Source organism: Anastrepha ludens, chromosome 3, assembly GCF_028408465.1.
Source record: "Anastrepha ludens isolate Willacy chromosome 3, idAnaLude1.1, whole genome shotgun sequence".
Taxonomy (NCBI): domain Eukaryota; kingdom Metazoa; phylum Arthropoda; class Insecta; order Diptera; family Tephritidae; genus Anastrepha; species Anastrepha ludens.
Window position 1 is genome coordinate 44,329,353 of NC_071499.1, and position 19,152 is coordinate 44,348,504.

The following is a 19,152-nucleotide window of genomic DNA, read 5'->3' on the forward strand; positions in this document are numbered from 1 at the left end:
ATATAGCAATATTGACCATACATAGTATTTTATGAAGCGCATTTTTAGTTGACGATTGAAGTCGCGACCTGTTTGGACTTTGCCATTTTTAAGAAATGCGGATCTTGCCATTTCGATGCGACATCTTATTTCTGTTGAGGCATCCCAGTTTTCGTTGAGAAGGCAACCAAGGAATCTAAGTTTATTTACTCTTTCTACAGGAGCAGTGTTGATTGTTAAATAGGTGTTGTTGTATGTAAAGGGTGATTTTTTGGCTATTATCTTTTTAAACAGTTGGTTTAAACAGCTGACGCACGTTTCGTGTTTTGTTTCACTGTCAAACATCTTCGGTTTGGTCTATAATTTAACGATGAATCGTCTTACAAACGAACAACGCTTGCAAATCATTGAATTTTATTATAAAAATGCGTGTTCTGTTAAGAAAGTTTTTTGCGCGCTTCTTCCATTTTATGGCAAGTTTAATCGACCCACTGAAGCGGCTATTCGAGCTATTGGGACTAAATTTAGAACCAAATTTACATTATTGGACATCAAACCACCAACATGCTTACGTAGAGTGCGAACTGAAGAAAATATCGCAGCTGTATCGGCCAGTCTTGATGATGACCATCAATTATCGATTCGTCGCCGTTCGCAGCAATTGGCCCTCTGTTACTCAACAACTTGGAAAATGTTGCGAAAGGATTTAGGTGTGAAGCCTTTCAAAATACAGCTGGTGCAAGAATTGAAGACGACCGACCTACCGCAACGCAGAATTTCTGGTGAATGGGCTCTTGGAAAGTTGGCCGAAGATCCACTTTTTTATCGATAAATTGTGTTCAGCGACGAAGCTCATTTTTGGATCAATGGGTACGTAAATAAGCAGAATTGTCGATTTTGGAGTGAAGATCAGCCAGAAGAATTGCAAGAGCTACCAATGTATCCAGAAAAGCAGAAAAGGTCACACCGTGAAATGATATCCAATTTTTTTGCCCAAAATGCAAGAGCTTGACTTGCATGTCATGTGTCAAGACGGTGCCACATGCCACACGGCACGCGTAACAATGGACTTGTTGAGAGGCGAGTTCGGTGAACATTTTATTTCACATTCGGGACCTGTCAATTGGCCAAAATCGTGCGATATAACGGCTTTAGATTATTTTTTGTGGGGCTATGTTAAAGCTCATGTCTATTCAGATAAACCTGCTTCAATTAACGAATTGGAAGACAACCTTAAAGCATTTATATATCGCGGTCAACATTTGCATGAAATAATCTTCAAACATTAAATTATATGGACTGTACTATCGACTTAAATAAAAATTTCATGCATTTTTCTGAATTTAACGTGTGTTTTTTTGAAAAACTTTCCTATAGCTCTTAAAAAATCACCCTTTATTTCTTCTGATAACAAGGATGTATGTATGATATTTAGTTTTGCTGATGTTGATTTTGAGGCCGTATAGTTGACTATGCATTGCAACTTTGTCGACCAGTTTTTGAAGGCTAGCCAAGCTGTCACATAGTAGAGTTCCATTGTCGGCGTACCAGATGTTATTTATAATGACGCCATTTACTTTGATACCATGATCAATGTTTTCGAATGCTTCCTGATATATTCTTTCGGAGTAAATATTAAAGAGCAGTGGAGAGAGTATGCAGCCTTGTCAAAGAACTTTCGAAATCGGTATATCTTCAGTGCGGTCACCATCAACTACAATATGCGCTGCTTGGTGGTAATATAAATTTTCAATTGCTCGGATTTCCCTTTTATCGATATTCAGAGATCTTAAAATATTGAACAATTTGTCATGTTGCACAGTGTCATATTTTTGTACATCTCTACATCTCGACGAGCATCTGGACACAGAATAAAGCTTCTCTAGTACCCATTCCACCATGGAAACCAAATTTCATTTCACCCATTTCTTCTTCGCATTTTTTTGTAAATTTTGTCAGTCTATATTCACTGCCGTACTTCGCATTCGATTTTTTCGTAAGGGTAATAAACGTTGATTTCAGCCAATCTGCTGGGTATATGACTGATTGAAAAGTTTAACATGGAGTTGTAGATTCTCGTCGCTTATAAGTTTCAGAATTGCAGATGGAATTAGATCAGGTCCTGTAGCTTCATTTGATATTTTTAATAGCTCTTTTGATTTCATTTTTATTTATCGGAATACCGGAGAGCAATTGTGAAGGGTACAGTAGTTTGATCTGCTATTACGAGTATCAGTGAAAATGGTTTTTATATAATTTTCCCAAATAGCTTTTTCCTCATCTGTTTTCAAAACAATTTCGTTGTGTGAGTTTACAATGACTGACCGACTTCTTTTTCTACGTATCCCTATTGTTTCTTTAAATTTTTTGTGCAGATTGAAGTCATTGTGTAGGTCTTCTAGCCTTTCGATTTCTTACCATTGGTTATTTAACCAATCGTTTTTTTTTTCAGAGTGAATTTTGCGGCGTATATCGTTTTGCAATCTTTTGTAAATTTCACTGTTTTTATTCTTCCATTTGCGACGTTCATCCATAACCTGTAAGATTTCATCTGTCATCCAATCACTCTTCGCTTGTTTTTTGCATGTACCTAAGTTGCTTTTCGTCAAGGAGTTTGAAGGGGTCCCAAATATTTGTTGCTATTGCCGAGTCGCTATGTCGTAGATTTATATTTATTTGCGACTCCACGTCAATTTTTATATTGGTTTTACAATAGGGTCGTTTACAATAGCACACGCAAAAGCAGGTCCATTGGCGTGATAATTGCCGGATTAACTACTTAATTTGCTTTTTCATTTTGCCGACTGGATTTCGTGTGAATTTTGAGCTTAATGATAAATCAAACAAACTGTTTCTCCTTGACCTCACCAACTCAAACTATTCGACAAGGTTTTTTTTTATAATTTTTTGTTAAACAAAAAATTAACTAAATTTTATTAAATTAAATTTTTTTAAATATTATTAAATTGTTTTAAACTTTATTAAATTTTTTCTTTTAAATTACATTTTTTTTTTTCAATTTAATATCTAGTGGATTTAATATACGCAGTTTAATATAATATTATAATAAAAAAGCTTTTTTGACACTTAAAAAAAAACTGCGTATATTAAGTCCACTAAATACTAAATGGAAAAAAAAAAATTATTTAATAAAAAAAATGTAATTAATTCAATAAAAATTTTTTTAATAATATTTAAACAAATTTAATTTAATAAAAAAAATTCTAGTAAAATTTCAAAAAAATTTAATTCAATAAAAAAGTGTCAAAACTTTTTTTTTCTAATTATATTATAATAATTTGCGTATAGTAAGGAACGTTTTCTATAATTTGTTTTAATCCAAAACCGTCCAACAGAATCTATTAAATTTTAAAGCTCACAGACCTGCACATCTTAAAAATAGTTTCAAAGTCTTTTGGAATATAAAAATGTCTCCCTATTATTTCGAAACACTACGTGAATTCTGCTTATTTTTTGGCCTTTGTTAAACACATTTTTCTTTACATAATCGTATGTCATTTAACTATGCCGGGTACTTTTTACACAGAATGTAGAAACAATTACTAATAAGTCAGGCTTCCCTTCACTTACCTTAATTTCTTTGTCTTCATGATGTATTCTTGTGTACGAATTGTATTCCATCGACTTGATAAGTCCACGCTCCTTAAGTGACATGAATACCAAGAGCACATCTTCCTCCTCCCAGCCATAATCCCTGCGAAAAATTAAAAAGAAAAGAAGAAATATTAGTGAACAATTAGGCACACAAATTGTCAACATTTTTATGTCAATCAAAATTTCATACATACTTAGATAAATCTTCTGGTGTGACCGGATTTGGATAGGCCTGTTCAATTAATTCGAGCACCTTTTCCGGCGTCAATGGTGGCGACTCAATTTGTGACTCCTCCAATGAAACTGCAAATTCGCACAGATATTTCAATGAGAGAAGGCAGAAAAAAGAGAAAAAATGCATTCAATTAAGTGAAATTGTGAATCGCATGCAAATGAGAAACAAAAACCAAAAACAAAAAAGGAACAATGTATATGCCACATAAGTATGTAGGCGCATGCGACACCGTTGTTTTATTAATTTCATTAATGTTGATAATTTGCATTGAAAATGGGAGTAAAAGGGCCAGCGCAACGAGTCAATTGCACAAAAGGCAGCAGTGAGTCAGTGTAATGCCCTGCAACAAATACCTACACATGCACGTACAAAGATACGCATATGTGTACATGTGTGTTAGTGTGTACAGTTGTTTAGCGCAGTTATGTGGTGGAAAACTCTGGAAAAAGTCAACACGCGGTTTGAAGGGTTAAAGTGCAGTGGCGTTGCAATAGCGAGCAGGTTATGGCGAGTTATAAGGCAGATAGGAACATACATACATACATACATACATACATTTGTACACGCAAGTAGATATGCGAAACTTATTTTTACTTATACTGATTCATGTTTTATACACACGTACATACATATATGCCATGTGTATAAGTAGATTTGTATTTGTTTTAGTACTCGTTGAACAACAAGCAATTCCCAACGCCCAAAATCAATACTTTTCTAAATATCAATATTCTGCCTAAGTCCTAATAAGTGCTGAAAAATAATGTTGTACACAGTTTTTCAAGTTTACATCTAAATTATTGGGCTCAAAGTTTCTTCTTCTTCTTAATTGCCGCGATAACCGCTCACGCGATTTTGGCCGAGTTTAACAAAGCGCGCCAATCGTTTCTTTCTCGTGCTAACCGGCGCCAATTGGACACACCAAGTGAAGCCAAGTCCTTCTCCGCTTAATCTTTCCAACGCAGAGGAGAAGGAAGGCCTCCAACTGGTATCGTATCGAATACTTTCAGAACCGGAGCGTTTGTATTCATTCGGACGACATGACCCAGCCAATGTAGCCGCTGGATCTTTATTCGCTGCGCTATGTCTATGTTGTCATAAAGCTCATACAGCTCATCGTTCCATCGGCTAAGGTTCAAAAATCTTACGTAGAATCTTTCTCTCAAATACTCCAAGCGTCCCTTCATCGGATGTTGTCATCGCCCACGCTTCTGCGCCATACGTTAGGACGGACATGATGAGAGCCTTTGTAGAGTGTTAGTTTTGTTCGTCGAGAGAGTACTTTACTACTCAGCCATAGTTTACCCTTATCAAATATGTTGAACCATTTTATGAGGAATATTGTGAGGAAAATTCTTTTGGGGTGGACAGCTGTGGTACCAAAGTTAGGTTAGGTAGTGCTGTCTGATCTGCAAAAAGATCTCCCATAGACCTCTAAGATCCATTGTGTTACCAGTGTTATGGATTTGGAGTCAAAGATATTGTTTTATGCAAATCTTAATGCACGTCTTCGCGAGTTTAACAAGCCGGTCAGCCTTTTGTCAGCCATATCCTTCAAGTATGAAAAATATGTTGATCCTTGGCACATTCGTTCAATCCTACAAAGCGCAGGGCAGTAGCAAAGTAGGTGCTCCAAAGTACCCCGAACATTCGCTTCGTTTCATGTGTTGCACGCATCGCTCAGAACTAATACCATTTTGGCGTCGTGATGTGGGAACAGCGTCCCGTCAGTACTCAAACCAATATTTTGCAGTCTTTTCTAGAGAGTGATAAAATAAAGTTTGTAGTTTTCATATTCCAAGTTCTTAGCATAATTTTGGCAGGTTTGTACGCGGTTTAGTGTGCCCATACCGACTGCATTTCCAGAGCTAGTTCCTCATTGAGTTCCGTTTTCAGAAAGGAGAGCAATGGGCATACGTCTGACGTGCTCAACCTCGGCAAGTGTATACCTGCCTTCGCGAACTCAACAGCTCTCTCATTTCCTTCTATTTCTTTGTGTGCTGGCATCCAGAGAAAAGTGACTTGCCCATTTCCGCAAAGTTCATCCATTTTGGATCTGTAGTGTTGCATGCATTCCGAGTTAATCCAAGACGCCATAATTGCTTTGCAGTGAAAATGTTTGTCCGAGTATTAAGAGGAGTTAATTCCAGTGCCAATTCAGCTGCTTTTGTTGTGCCATAGATTTCAGCTTGAAATATACTACAGTAATTAAGGAGACTTTTGGAGATCAAACTGCGGACAGTCGGTCCTACGCCTTCCGCCATTTTTCGACCCATTTGTAAAGAAATTATATGAATGGTTTGTGGATTCTAGACCTTTCTGCCATCCATTTTGTTCTATAATAACGTTAGGCTTTTTGCCAAATTTAACTCGTGGAATTACGTGGTCTGATCGTCCATTTGGACCCAGAATGTTGCTGTGACCAGAAAGCCTCTGTGAGAATTGTCGTGAGATTTTCAATCTTTTAGCAGATCTTTTCGCTGAGTTTCTTACTACTAGCTTGATTGGATGGCAGTTGCTGTGGTGCCAAATTTAACTAGTTTTTCTTAATTGTTTTTATTAAAACATAGTGCATTTTACGGCAAAATGCATATGACCCAAAGCTCCAAACTTTGTACAAAATTCACAAAAATTGAACAAATCTAAAAGAATAGCCATCCAAATGTTGAACTTTTTAATCAGAATCTTTAGAAAAGCAAAAACCCTTCTTCACATATCAGTCCTTTTGTGTATATTTCAGAAAAAAGATAAAATAACATAAGTAACACTAAGAAAGTACCACTCAGGAGTTTTGGAATCCCCTTTGAGACGGTTGTTGTTGCTAAAGCAGCACAAACTTTTCCCATGAATGTTTGGGGAATGCCGCTGGAGTGACCGTCTTAAGATCTGCTAATGTATAACTGATTTTAAGACGGTCTGAGGTTATGATACATTCTCTGCATATGTCACGAGGAGTGGCAATAAAGCTCCAAAAGTTTGTGAACAAAACATAAGAACATAACATGACCAAAATTTTATAATCGACCTTCATACGTTATGATCTTCTTTTAAGAGGTTATATAATATACCTTGTGTTGGACTAAGAAATCGAAAATTGTTTTATGGCATATTCTATAAGAACGTCATCTTAAAAATATAAATTCAAAAAATCATCAAGATCGGAGCACTAGAACGAAAGTTACAGACCGCGGAAGCGCGCGACCTTATTCATAAATGAAGTGCACGTAAAACTTTAGACGCGATTATCTCGAAGTCGTTTTTTTTGAAAATTATCGTCGCGGTGATCATTATTTATCAAAAACTAGTTCACCGATTTGCATAAACTTTTTTTTTAATAGGACTATCAATAAGTTCGTGCGGTTTTACAACAGATGGCGTAACTTGATTATTATTCCATCGATCCACATTTCCAAACATTCATTGGAGAGCTACTGTCGTAAGGCACAAACGTCAGTATAAGTTTTTTATTTGAAGCGTAAACAACAATATTTTTACCACACTTGAAAATGTCGAATTTCGTGCCAAATAATGTGTTTTTGCGGGGAATTCTTCTTCATTATTTTAATATGAAGAAAAAAGCAGCCGAAAGTCATCGTATCTTGGTGGAAGTTTATGGTGAGCATGCTCTATCTGAGCGAAAGTGCCAGAAGTGGTTTGCACGCTTTAAAAGTGGTGATTTTGGCTTGGAAGACGAAGAACGCGAGGGTGCGCCGCCAAAGTTCATGGATACCGAATTGGAGGAATTGCTCGATCAAGATCCGGCTCAAACGCAAGAAGAGGTTGCAAAAACTTTGGGAGTTGATCAATCAACCATTTCCAAACGTTTAAAAGCCATGCTAATGATCCGAAAGGTAGGCCATTGGGTGCCGTATGAATTGAAGCCAAGAGACGTTGAACGCCGTTTTATGGCATGCGAACAACTGCTTCAACGGCACAAAAGAAAGGGTTTTTTGCATCGAATTGTGACTGGCGATGAAAAGTGGGTCCATTACGACAATCCAAAACGTCGGGCAACGTATGGATACCCTGGCCATGCTTCAACATCGACGTCGGCGCAGAATATTCATGGCCTGAAGGTTATGCTGTGTATCTGGTGGGACCAGCTGGGTGTTGTGTATTATGAGCTACTGAAACCGAATGAAACGATTACGGGGGATGTCTACCGACGACAATTGATGCGTTTGAGCCGAGCACTGCGAGAAAAACGGCCGCAATACGCCGATAGACACGACAAAGTTATTTTGCAACATGACAATGCTCGGCCACATGTTGCACAAGTGGTCAAAACATACTTAGAAACGCTCAAATGGGATGTCCTACCCCACCCGCTGTATAGTCCAGACCTTGCGCCATCCGATTACTATCTCTTCCGATCGATGCAACATGGCCTGGCTGACCAGCACTTCCGTAATTACGATGAAGTCAAAAAATGGATCGATTCGTGGATTGCGGCAAAACCGACCGAATTTTTCACAAAGGGAATCCGTGAATTGCCAGAAAGATGGGAAAAAGTAGTAGTAAGCGATGGACAATATTTTGAATATTAAATTTGTAACCATTTTACGTCAATAAAGTTTCAAATTTCGAAAAAAAACCGCACGAACTTATTGATAGTATTAATTATTCGAAGTTACAACCTCGTGAATCTGAACGGTTGATTTTTTATAAATAAATATTTGCATAGTTCGCGGGAATTAATTTTTTTTTAATTTTTCAACCCCTCAAAAATCGTTTTTTTTTTTGGGGGGAAAGCGGTTTTACTAAAAAACATTTTTCTACAATAATCATTTAATTTTTTTGTTTTCAGTTGAGCTGCTCAGGCGCTACCGTGATCACCGCAGCCTCTTCTAAAAAACGACGTTTCGGAGGAGGGGCGATATCAACAATAAAAAATATCATTTTTTAAAATAAAAACTCCAAAATGTATTCTTCGAGAGTTACCCTTCAGTATGACATATGCCTCATTTGAATAAAAGTCCTAAAACATATTTAAAAAAAATTATGACAATCGTCCATTTTTTCGGGCTCACAAGGTATATAACCCCTTAACTCTCCACAATGATTCCGCCATTGCTTTCATTATTGGAAATAGCCGAGGTAATCTTGTTGTGCTGCAATATCCTGCTGCTTTCGGTTAGTGCTTGGTGTAAATGGAAATTATCTGCCCAGAGCCGCCTCCAGGTCAAACAGGAATATACTCAGGATGAATGATAAAAAGCTTTCAACATTGCTTTCAGGTCCTCGCTTTCGTTGGCCGATTCCCATACCTTTCTCGCTACTGCTTATTATGTTCACATATCTTAACTGAGATCATAATCAAATATTCGCGCGACTAGTCGACTCATCTAATCTTTACCGTACCTCTGAATGCGAGACAACTATCATAATTTTAGTGTATCGCCATTCACTCATTTTAACGACGTCCGTTACTTTCGCTATCGACTTCAGTCTTCGACTGAACATCGGAACTAAAAGAAGATCTCCTATTTGCAGGCGTATGCATGCAGTGCTGCTAGTTCACTAATTATAAATAGCAAATAGAATTTCTTGTTCTGATACCGGTTTAATTCCTTTTGACTCTTTCTAATAACCTTTGCATTTTCTTGTCACCAAATGAATCGATTGCAATGAAATTTAAACAGTCATTCGCCAAAAACTAGACCCGTGAGCCGCATGGCATTTTGAGCTGGCGTATAGGAACTATTTAGCATCTAGACGTCTGGTATTGCCTGCAGTGCTTCGCTGTGACGATATCATTAAGATCACCACCGATACTGAAAAAATCTACCTCTTCTTCTTCTTAATTGGCGCGATCTACCCCAATGCAAATCTACCTCTGGTTACCTCAGGTATGCAAAAATCACCAACGATGCATATTTAGCGGTGAAACGCAGTAGTTCGAGACTTATAAATAGTTTTTGCTTCATATAAAGGGTGATCAGATAGGAGGTACTTTTTCCAATACGGTTCTTTTGACAGAACACACGTGACTACTGTCAAACTAAATACATATGTACTTTTTTCAGTATTCATTGACATTACATCATGAAACGACGTACGCCTAAACAGCGTTCACAAATCGTAAATTGTATGACGAAAATCGACGCTCTGTGAAATGAGTTAATCGCGCGCTCAGCCCAACTTATGGTGTATAGCGATGAGGCGCAATTTTGGCTTAATATCAAACTGCGAATTGGCCGTACTTGGCCCAAAGGGCAACTCGAAACCATTCAAGAAAAGCCATTACATCCATTGGAAACAACCGTTTGGTGCAGTCTATGCGTTGAAGAAGTTATCGGCCCATATTTCTTCAAAGACGAGACTGGCGCCAATGTAATAGTGAATGGCTAACGCTATCGCACCAGGATAAACCTTTTGACTTTTTGATGCCGGAAAGTGAACCCCGTGATCTCCACAACATTTGGTTTCAACAAAACGGCGCTACTTCCCATACAGCCCGTGAAACAATAGATTTACTGCATCGTCGTTTCGGTGAGGAAACCATCTCTCGTCTCGGACCAGTTCATTGACCGCCAAGAACGTGTGATACCACACCTTTGGACTTTTATTATGTGGCGGTATGTAAAGTCTGCATTCTGGATAAACCAGCTTCGATTGAGACATTGGCAACCCACATGACTAAAAGTATTCACGAGATATCGACCGAAGTCCTGCAGCGAATCATTCAGCGCAGTTGCGGCCAACATTTGAAAGGGATTATCTTTAAAAACTAAATGTCATAAATGTTTCTATACAAAAGTAATTTGAGTTTTCGTTGATTTATTTCAATTTAAAATCCGATACCTCTTAATTGATCGCCCTTAACAATTAGTTATATATTTATACAAAAATTACGAATATTCCAAAAATGAAAAAAAAAATAGTCAATACTGCTGAAATTTTAGTCACGGGGTGTAGTGGTTGCATGCTAATTGCAACTCCCAGGATGCCTAAAAGAAATACACAAAATCTGGAATAGTTTTTGTACACATTTATTTCAAAAATTACATTTTTAATTTTTTAATTTCATATTCAAACAGCAGAAGACACTTACTTTATAGGCCAGACACATACACACATACCATTGTAACCCAAAAAGAGGCATTGGTGAAGAGTAAAATTAAAAATAATGAACCGAAGCAACAACAAACAAACACTCAATCTAAACAGGAATGACAACAAAACAACAAAACATGCGAACGTAAGCAAAAATCAACTTAACAGAGAAAGGTCGTAAAAACGCAATAAAAAACAAAACAACAAAAAAACGTATTCAGATTTCCCAAATAAAAAAAATAAAAAAATAGAAAGGAAGCCCATTAGAGTTATCAACGACGAGAAGTCTTTTTTGCTTGCTTTATGTACACTTACACACATACAAAAATGACTATGGAATACCTAGAAATAAATGCAACCCAGTCAACGGAGTTCCACGATTATCGGATTAATATACAAAGAATAAATGGAGTTTCTTCGTCTCCATTATATATTTAACAAAATTTCACTTCTTTTTTAAGCCATTACTTTGGTTAAAGCTTCTTTTATTGTTGTTGCAGTTGTTATTATTTAGCAACACGCTTGCACTTCCATTCGCTTGTTAGATTGCAGCTTGGAGTATGAAGAATATTTTGCGGTTGTTAATATTATTATTTTTTCGGGTACGGTATTGGTGGACCAAAAGCACATACATATCAATTATTATATTTTGTTATATGCACATATATATAAAAATGTATGTATGTATGTATATGTATATATGCATTTGAATGCGCGCTAATTATTTGCGGCGTGTTAGTTGCTCATTGTACATATCCAGCCAAATGGCTTTCATTAAGTCATCGCCATCACCTGTTTTACGCTGCGCCTGTAGAGCCTCCTCGAATTTGCGATTACAATCACCATAACAATAAATAATGTAACCGTCGCGAGCTAAAAACAAATTCATTTCATTTCATTCCATTCGAAACATTTCGATGCAGACAGTTGGAAGTTGTTGTTGCGCGGGTGTTGAAGACGAAAGGCGTGAAATATTTTAGTTGTGGGTGAAAAGAAACAGATATGTACATATGTATGTACACACAGACATACATACATATGTATATGCGACGAAAACCCATCAAGTAGTGACGAATGCAGATGAAAAGAAGTAAAGAGTCGGAAATTTTAATATAGCAAATTGAGGTAGATAAGCTTAAGATAAGATGTGTGTGTGTATGTGTGTGCAGTTATGGTAACTCATTTCGTGAATGATTTGGGTGAATGGCAGGTAAATGACAAATTAAATTCTCAAATTTTGTGCCAGGTTAGTGTCGGAGGTGGAACTATTTGTCGCACCCACAGGGGGAGTAGTAGTATACAGTGCGTTAAAAAACAAATTTTTCTTATTCAATTAAAAAAAAAAATGTTCCATCAAAATATATTTCATTCTCCTACAAAAACCATATACCGCTATATACCTATGAAATGAGACTTTCAGCTATTAGTCCATAGATGTCGCTAGGAGTATTTTTAAACCTTCCCAAATGTCTTGTTTTTTTCGTCTGTCATCTGCCAACAATATTCAGTTCATTGTTTGTTAAGTTTCATACAACAATGCATTTTGGTCGCTCTTAGAAATGTCGAATTTCGTGCCTTCAAACTACGATTTGCAGACATCGTTGATTTTCTGTTATCAATTGAAGAAAAACGCTTCTCAAGCTCATCAAATGCTAATAAATAGTTAGAAGCTTATGGTGGGCATGCTCTAAGTACAGGTGGTTTGAAAAATTCCGAAGTGGTGATTTTAGTGTGGAGAACGAGGACCGTGGCCGGTCACTGAAAAAGTTTGGGGACGCCGAATTGCAAGCATTGTTGGATGAAGATGATGGTCAAACGCAAGAAATGATGGCAGAGCATTTGGGAATGACCCAAAACTCCATTTCCAAACGTCTGAAAGACATGGGCATGATTTTAAAGGTCGGAAGATGGGTGCCGCATGAACTGACAATGTGATAATGCACCACCACACCGAACAGAGCGCCCCGGTAATTGGTGGAGACGTACGATTGGGAACCGCGGGTGCATGCGGCTTACTCACCAGAATTGGCGCCTTCCGATTATCATTTGTTTGCATCGATGGGCCACGCACTTTCCGAGCAGCGCTTCAATTCTCACGAAGAAGCCAAAAAATTGCTCGATGATTGGTTTGCGGCCAAAGACGGCCAATTTTTTTGGCGCGGCATCCACAAATTGCCTGAGAGATGGGAAAATGTGTCGCTAGCGATGGCTATTATTTTGAAGATTAAATTTGTAACCATTTTCTGTTAATAAACGTTTGAAATTGAAAAAAAGTCTCATTTCATAGGTATGTACCATTCATAGATGGTAAATACAAGTTTTAAACTTAGTGAAAAGTAAAAAAAAAAAATTATCAAATTTTCATCAATCAGAATTTTTAGAAGAATTTCGAGTATGCAGCTTTTTAGTCCATTGAATTTTGATACAACGAAGAGGAAATTATTTACAAGTTTTAAAAAAATTTTATTTCCAATTTCATCAAAAAATGTTATGAAAATATTCTTCCTTCTCCTACAAAAACCATGTAAATTCAAGTTTCAAACCTTGTGAAAATTAAAAAACAGTCAAAGAACTTTCATCATTCAGAATTTTTAGAAAAATTTCGTGTATGCAGTTGTATAGCCCTTTAAATCTAAAGTTTCATGTGGCTGAAAAATTGCGTTGATTTCTTATATTTTTTTAAGGCGTTTTGTGGTTTCTTCCACATAAAAAAACGTCGAGCATTTTTTACATGGGCAAAGCTGCACTATCCATTAATAATTTCACACTTCAAAAATTTTGAGTATGCAGTTGTATAGCCCTTGAAATTTCAGTATAACAAAGTGCAAGCTTCAAGTGGCTCAAAAACTGCGTCAATTTTTTACAATGTTTTTTGCGTTTTGTGGTTTATTCCATATAAAAAATGCTGAGAATTCTTTATGTGGAAAAAGTTATAAATAAATATCATTAAAAATAAAAATAACCAAAAACCAGCATGAATTTTGCTTGACCTTCAAGCAGGTACGTTTTTACAGCAAATTCAATCTGCTTTAAAATTGCGTACTCGAAACTTTTCTAAAAATTCTAATTGATGAAAATTTGTTGAATTTTTTTTTTTTTAATTTCCTCAAAGTTTGAAACTTGGATTAATATGATTTTTATACGATAATGAACTATATTTTCATTAAAATAATAAAAAAAAATGTTAATTGTAATAAGAAAAAAAAACCTCTCAATAACTCCTATTAGCTGTAGTTATTTAACGCAGTGTATATACACTAGTGGGTGAAAGTAGAATACATCTAAGTCGCCTGGGATTATAAACAAATACATCAATTATTAAAAATAAGTAAATAATTAAAAATTCGCATGGACTCGAGTTCTTATACCCAATGCAAGCATTTAATGTTTATATGATAAATGCAAATTTTTTAAGATTTTCCGAAAGCATATCTGCGGTGGCAGGCATCAGCCGCCTAAAAGTCTATTTACACACATCAGTGTGGTATCAGTTGAGTACCGGTGTCAGTCAGTGATAGCAATTCGCACATAACCTTCGTTTTTCATCCATTCAAACACAACTTCTAATAGGATTACGTCGGCTCGCTAGTGAAATACACAAAATTTTATTTGCCGACGTAACGACAAGTAACGAAACGAGACACTGAAGCAGCACTGGTGGAAAAAATGTCACCTGTCAGACCTAAAGCAACGATATTTTATTTTTCATTGACACTTGTACTGAACTGGCACGGCACTGCTGTGTGTAAATAGACTTTGAGTCGACTTATTGCCGCACATAACAATGTTTTAAAAAAAATGTTTAATAGAAACATACTGACTTCTGAATTATACGCAGAAATGCAATATGACGCCAAGTCAATCATTCGATTTGGTTTTTGAATAACTTTTTTACTATTATAAATAAAAAGAATTATATATTTTGAGTGTTGAAAAATATTTAAATTATAAATTTGAAATTTTTTTTTACTAAATAAAAAAATGTCATATTTTGCGTGATGAAAAACTGTACTTTGACCTTTACGCACTTCACTGCTTATCTGGTTGTATACTGCCGCGATGGGTTACGACGCCAATTGCAAAAATTATCAATCTGCCTATAGAGTGATTAATTTTTCACCACCTTGTATAAGGTGAGTTTAGGTGAGGTGTGGGATTTTGTGTGCGAGAAGCTCACAAACTAAGTTAAGACTCTTTTATTTTTGATAATGCAACCTAAGTGACGTTCTAAGCTCGAAATATGTACAAATATAAATCCCATTCTTCTGCTGTAGTTCAGTTGTTGGTTGCAGGAATGATAATTATATTATTATTAACTGTTGTTTGAATATCGCTTACGAAGAAAAAAAGAAATATTTTTGAAAATCATTTACAAATACATATAAAATGTAATATTGAATGTTCTTGAAAAAGAAAAAAATGTCCAACAAATAAATTTTTGTCTAGTAAAAAATGGTTAGTCTGTCTCTGCTCAAATATTGAGCAAAGTTTCTAACAGATATTTCTTGGAGGGGATTTAACAGTGCGACCTGAAAGATATATTGTGCCCAGATATAGTAACTACTGATTGGTGGTGACTAATAGTTCCTGTATAAATTTCGTCTAAAGTGCCAAGAATAGAAGTAACAAATAGTCAGTCAGACGGACAAATAAAAATATTAACTTCACTTGATGCCATGCTCCTTATTTAATATTTGCAATCGTGGTCAAATTTATAACACCCACATATTTAAATACCTGCTTATACATTCTTGCATTGGGTACAAAAACTGCTTAGCTTTGCAGAGACGACAATGGCAATGCAATATTTCGTGCTCTGCCTCTCTCTTTACTTACGCGGTCGTGATGGTGGCTCTGCCGTTTCCTCCAGTATACGCAATTCGATTTCCAACGATTGTATCTCATCGTAGCCGCGCTGCAGTAGTTTCATGATTTTTTTAATGAAGCCAACGTAATCTGCAAAATTGTCAAAAAAAAAAACAAAAAATAAAGAAATTCTTAAACTCATTGCTGCTCTAAATCAGTACACAGAGCACACTTGTCTCCCGCCCTCTTTCTCTTTCTCTCTCCACCTCACTCCTTCGCCACTTGCTCACTCACTCACCTCTTGGGAAATCCTTCGGACTGACCAGCTCCTTGAAGAAATCCTGTGCAATTTGTGCCTGCTTCTCGTCGTTGCGCAACCATTGTCGGAACCAGAAGCGCAATGTACGCGATTCCTGTGAATGTTTGCCGCTATTGGCGCTCACCAAAAATACACGAAATTCCAGCGACAGTTGTGCCGGCACATTTTCACTCTTCTGTCCGCTCACAGTATCCTTATTTATTATAATGCCCGTATGATCACCACCCGCCACATGGACGCGCTCATTTATCTCATCCACCAGCTTACGTTCGATCAGTATAACCGTACTGTTGGCTGTTTTACCTTTGGGCGTCATTACGACTTGCTCTTGATCAGTGCGCGGTGGCGTGTGACACGACCTACGGCCATTGACGTTCTGATTGTGGCGCAGTAAGCTATTCTGATTGTCTGTCAACGAGGATATGCTGCCACTGCGACTGCCACTAGCGCTCCCATTACCATTTCCGTTGCCATACGCGAAAATACCGTTGCCATTTGCTGCATAGGTTTCATATGATGTGGCATTGGTGGGGGATTTGTTTGGTTTGGGAGGTGGTGGCGGTGGTGCCATTTGTGGATGACTTCGAGCTGACATGATTGGCTGTTGTTGGCGGGTGTGTTTGTGTGTGCGTGCCCACCTTTATGTTTATATTGATATTCTGATTTTCCCCTTTGTTATTCTATTTATTTGCTTGTGAATACTCGTACCACTATATAGATACCAATTTCGATATTCCACTTGGATGTGCAACCTTGGCTGAATTTAATATATTCAAAACTTCGAAAATGCCTCAAACTTTTCGTATCCTATTGTTTTGACCTGAAAAAGAAAAAGAAATGACAGTGAGAATTTATGCGGTTGTATGCACATTGAGAAACATTTTTAGCCTGCGAAAATGGTATAGACAATATGAAATTTAATAACACAGCGCTCTAGGAAAGAATTCATCCTGTTCTTAATGGCGATTATTGCAATCTGCCAGAAGTTTTTCCGAACTAAAAGTAATTCTCCACCTCCCACGAAAAATTTTCACAAATTATACAACTAAAGGGATGTAAAGGCTGTAACAATAAATTGTCGCCGCATCCACTTAAAATTATTGGAACAGAGCGACGATTTCTCGAAATAGTTTTCATTCTTAAGAATATCTCCGAAAGCTGATCTGAGCTTTAGTAGACTGAGAATACCCCAGAGTACAAATTTTATTTAGTGTAAATATTGTAAATAAATAGACTATAAGGTTCATGTACCACGCATCTCAACTGAATGCTGTGCTTCTATTTTTCTTTTCTTGGAATATAGGAGGAGCTGAGCAAAAGTTTTTCTTACACACTTTTGAGATTCATTGACAACAAATTACTACCAGAGCTATCTCTATTTTTTGGGAAGCTTGTTAAGAGATGAAAAAATGCAAGTAATTTATAATATAACAAAAAAAAAACAAAACATCTATAAAAATTATTGTAGTAAGAGGGAAACTCACGAACGAAATTTCTTTCAACTTTTCAATCTTGACCTTTAATAAGAGAAAATCCAAATTATCCAAATGAGTTCTGTAAATGGTGAATGTAAGAAGAGCCTCATGTAGAAGCCTGAAAAAATCGATTTTTTGTTTTTTCGATCATCTGAAAATATAGTATCTTAAGAATATACTGTGAAATGCCGAAATTCTCAATATTATAGCTTTTACAGCCCGCTAACTAGGTAGAGAGCGGTGCGCCCGCTCAAACTTTAAGCCCAATTATCTCGAAACGACTTTTTTAAAAACTGTATTGTATGTCAAAAAGTTATCGACCGATTTGCTTGAAGTTTGGTGAGGCCTTTCTGTACGTTACTATCGGCAGGATAAACCTAAAATTTCAGATATTTTGCGTTGATAAATTACTTTTTGGGGGTTAAAAATGTCAATAACTCTAAATTCTGACTTTTTTTCAAAGGCTTGTTTTATACCGTTAATATGTTATAAAACAACCCAACCTAATTTTTTTGTTTCAGATCGATAGATTAAGAGTAAATAATAGAGCAGTTTGGGACCTCGCGCCGTAGGCAGCCGACAAGAAATTGTCTTGAGCCGCCATTTTGGAAAAGAAATTAAAAAAAAAAGCTTTTTGTACTCTCGAAAGGTTAAATAAAGTTGCGTTAAAGCTTAAAAATAATATAATTATTTTATCACCTTTAAAAATATGACCGATTTTGAGGGTTCTACATGAGGTTCCTCCCTTAAGACTAAGCGGATTGGTTGAAAAATGTTTTCCAATTTTGGTGGAACTTAGGCCACGCGTATTTGTATATCCTAGCACCCGTAAACGAATGGGCTGGTGTGCAAAAATTTAATACGTCTTTTGTCTATGCTGTCAAATACTTGTTTAAAGTCCACAAATAGGCAGTATACGTCAATGGCATATTCGTAGAACTGCGCGAAAGTTTGAGTCACTATACTGCGTTGCTTGCGATTACCTATTTAGTTTTAGTCTAAAGTCAACAAGAACATTGAGAAGAACGAGAACATGAACGGTGTTGACAGAGCATGAGCAACACAAGTAACGAGTTGAAGCAAAAAAAGAGGTTGTCTGTAAAGCCGATTTACTGACGATAGTTTAACGTGACAACGTCATAAGAAAATACTGATATATTGGTTGCAATTTTCAAAACAAAATTTTAATTTTATTTGTTTGATATATATTTTGTAAGGATATAGAGAAGGAGGTAAAAGGAATCGCAATGGAATAGGTCAAGTTACATTTACACAAACGTGAAAAATTACGAAACATTTATCAAATTCATGAAAGATATGCTCAATTTCGATTGTGCATCCGTCGTTAATAAGTCAACAACACTAAGAGGCAACATCATCGATTTGCCTTTTTCAAGACACATTACACTCGAAAACCTCCCTTTCATTTCCTACTTTTCCTATCATCGTCCTATTCTCAACAGAGAAATGGTTCATTATCATGCACACAGGAAGAAGTCATATGCAAATACAAATATGTGAATTTATATACATATGCGCATATACATACATATATAAATTAATAAAATACTTTTTATTTTAGTTTAAAAAGAGAGGACTATGTCCTCTATATCTTTTATTATATATTTTTTATTATTAAATAAACTATTGCCGGAAGACTATGCCTT

General features: G+C 36.4%; 1 protein-coding gene across 8 annotated transcripts in view; it reads right to left on the minus strand.

The window, feature by feature from the left end:
- Window positions 1-19,152, minus strand: part of LOC128857850 (uncharacterized) — a 120,232-nt gene that overhangs the window by 9,970 nt on the left and 91,110 nt on the right. For 6 of the 8 annotated variants that reach the window (XM_054093635.1, XM_054093637.1, XM_054093636.1 and 3 more), the window contains 5 exons: window positions 15,990-16,830; window positions 15,722-15,841; window positions 11,678-11,758; window positions 3,789-3,897; window positions 3,571-3,694 (listed from right to left, as the gene is read on the minus strand). In XM_054093635.1, the coding sequence (XP_053949610.1) occupies window positions 3,571-3,694; window positions 3,789-3,897; window positions 11,678-11,758; window positions 15,722-15,841; window positions 15,990-16,605 (1,050 nt within the window). In that variant the 5' untranslated portion in view covers window positions 16,606-16,830. The remainder of the gene's footprint in view (window positions 1-3,570; window positions 3,695-3,788; window positions 3,898-11,677; window positions 11,759-15,721; window positions 15,842-15,989; window positions 16,831-19,152) is intronic. The other 2 variants (XM_054093641.1, XM_054093640.1) reach the window with 1 other exon arrangement.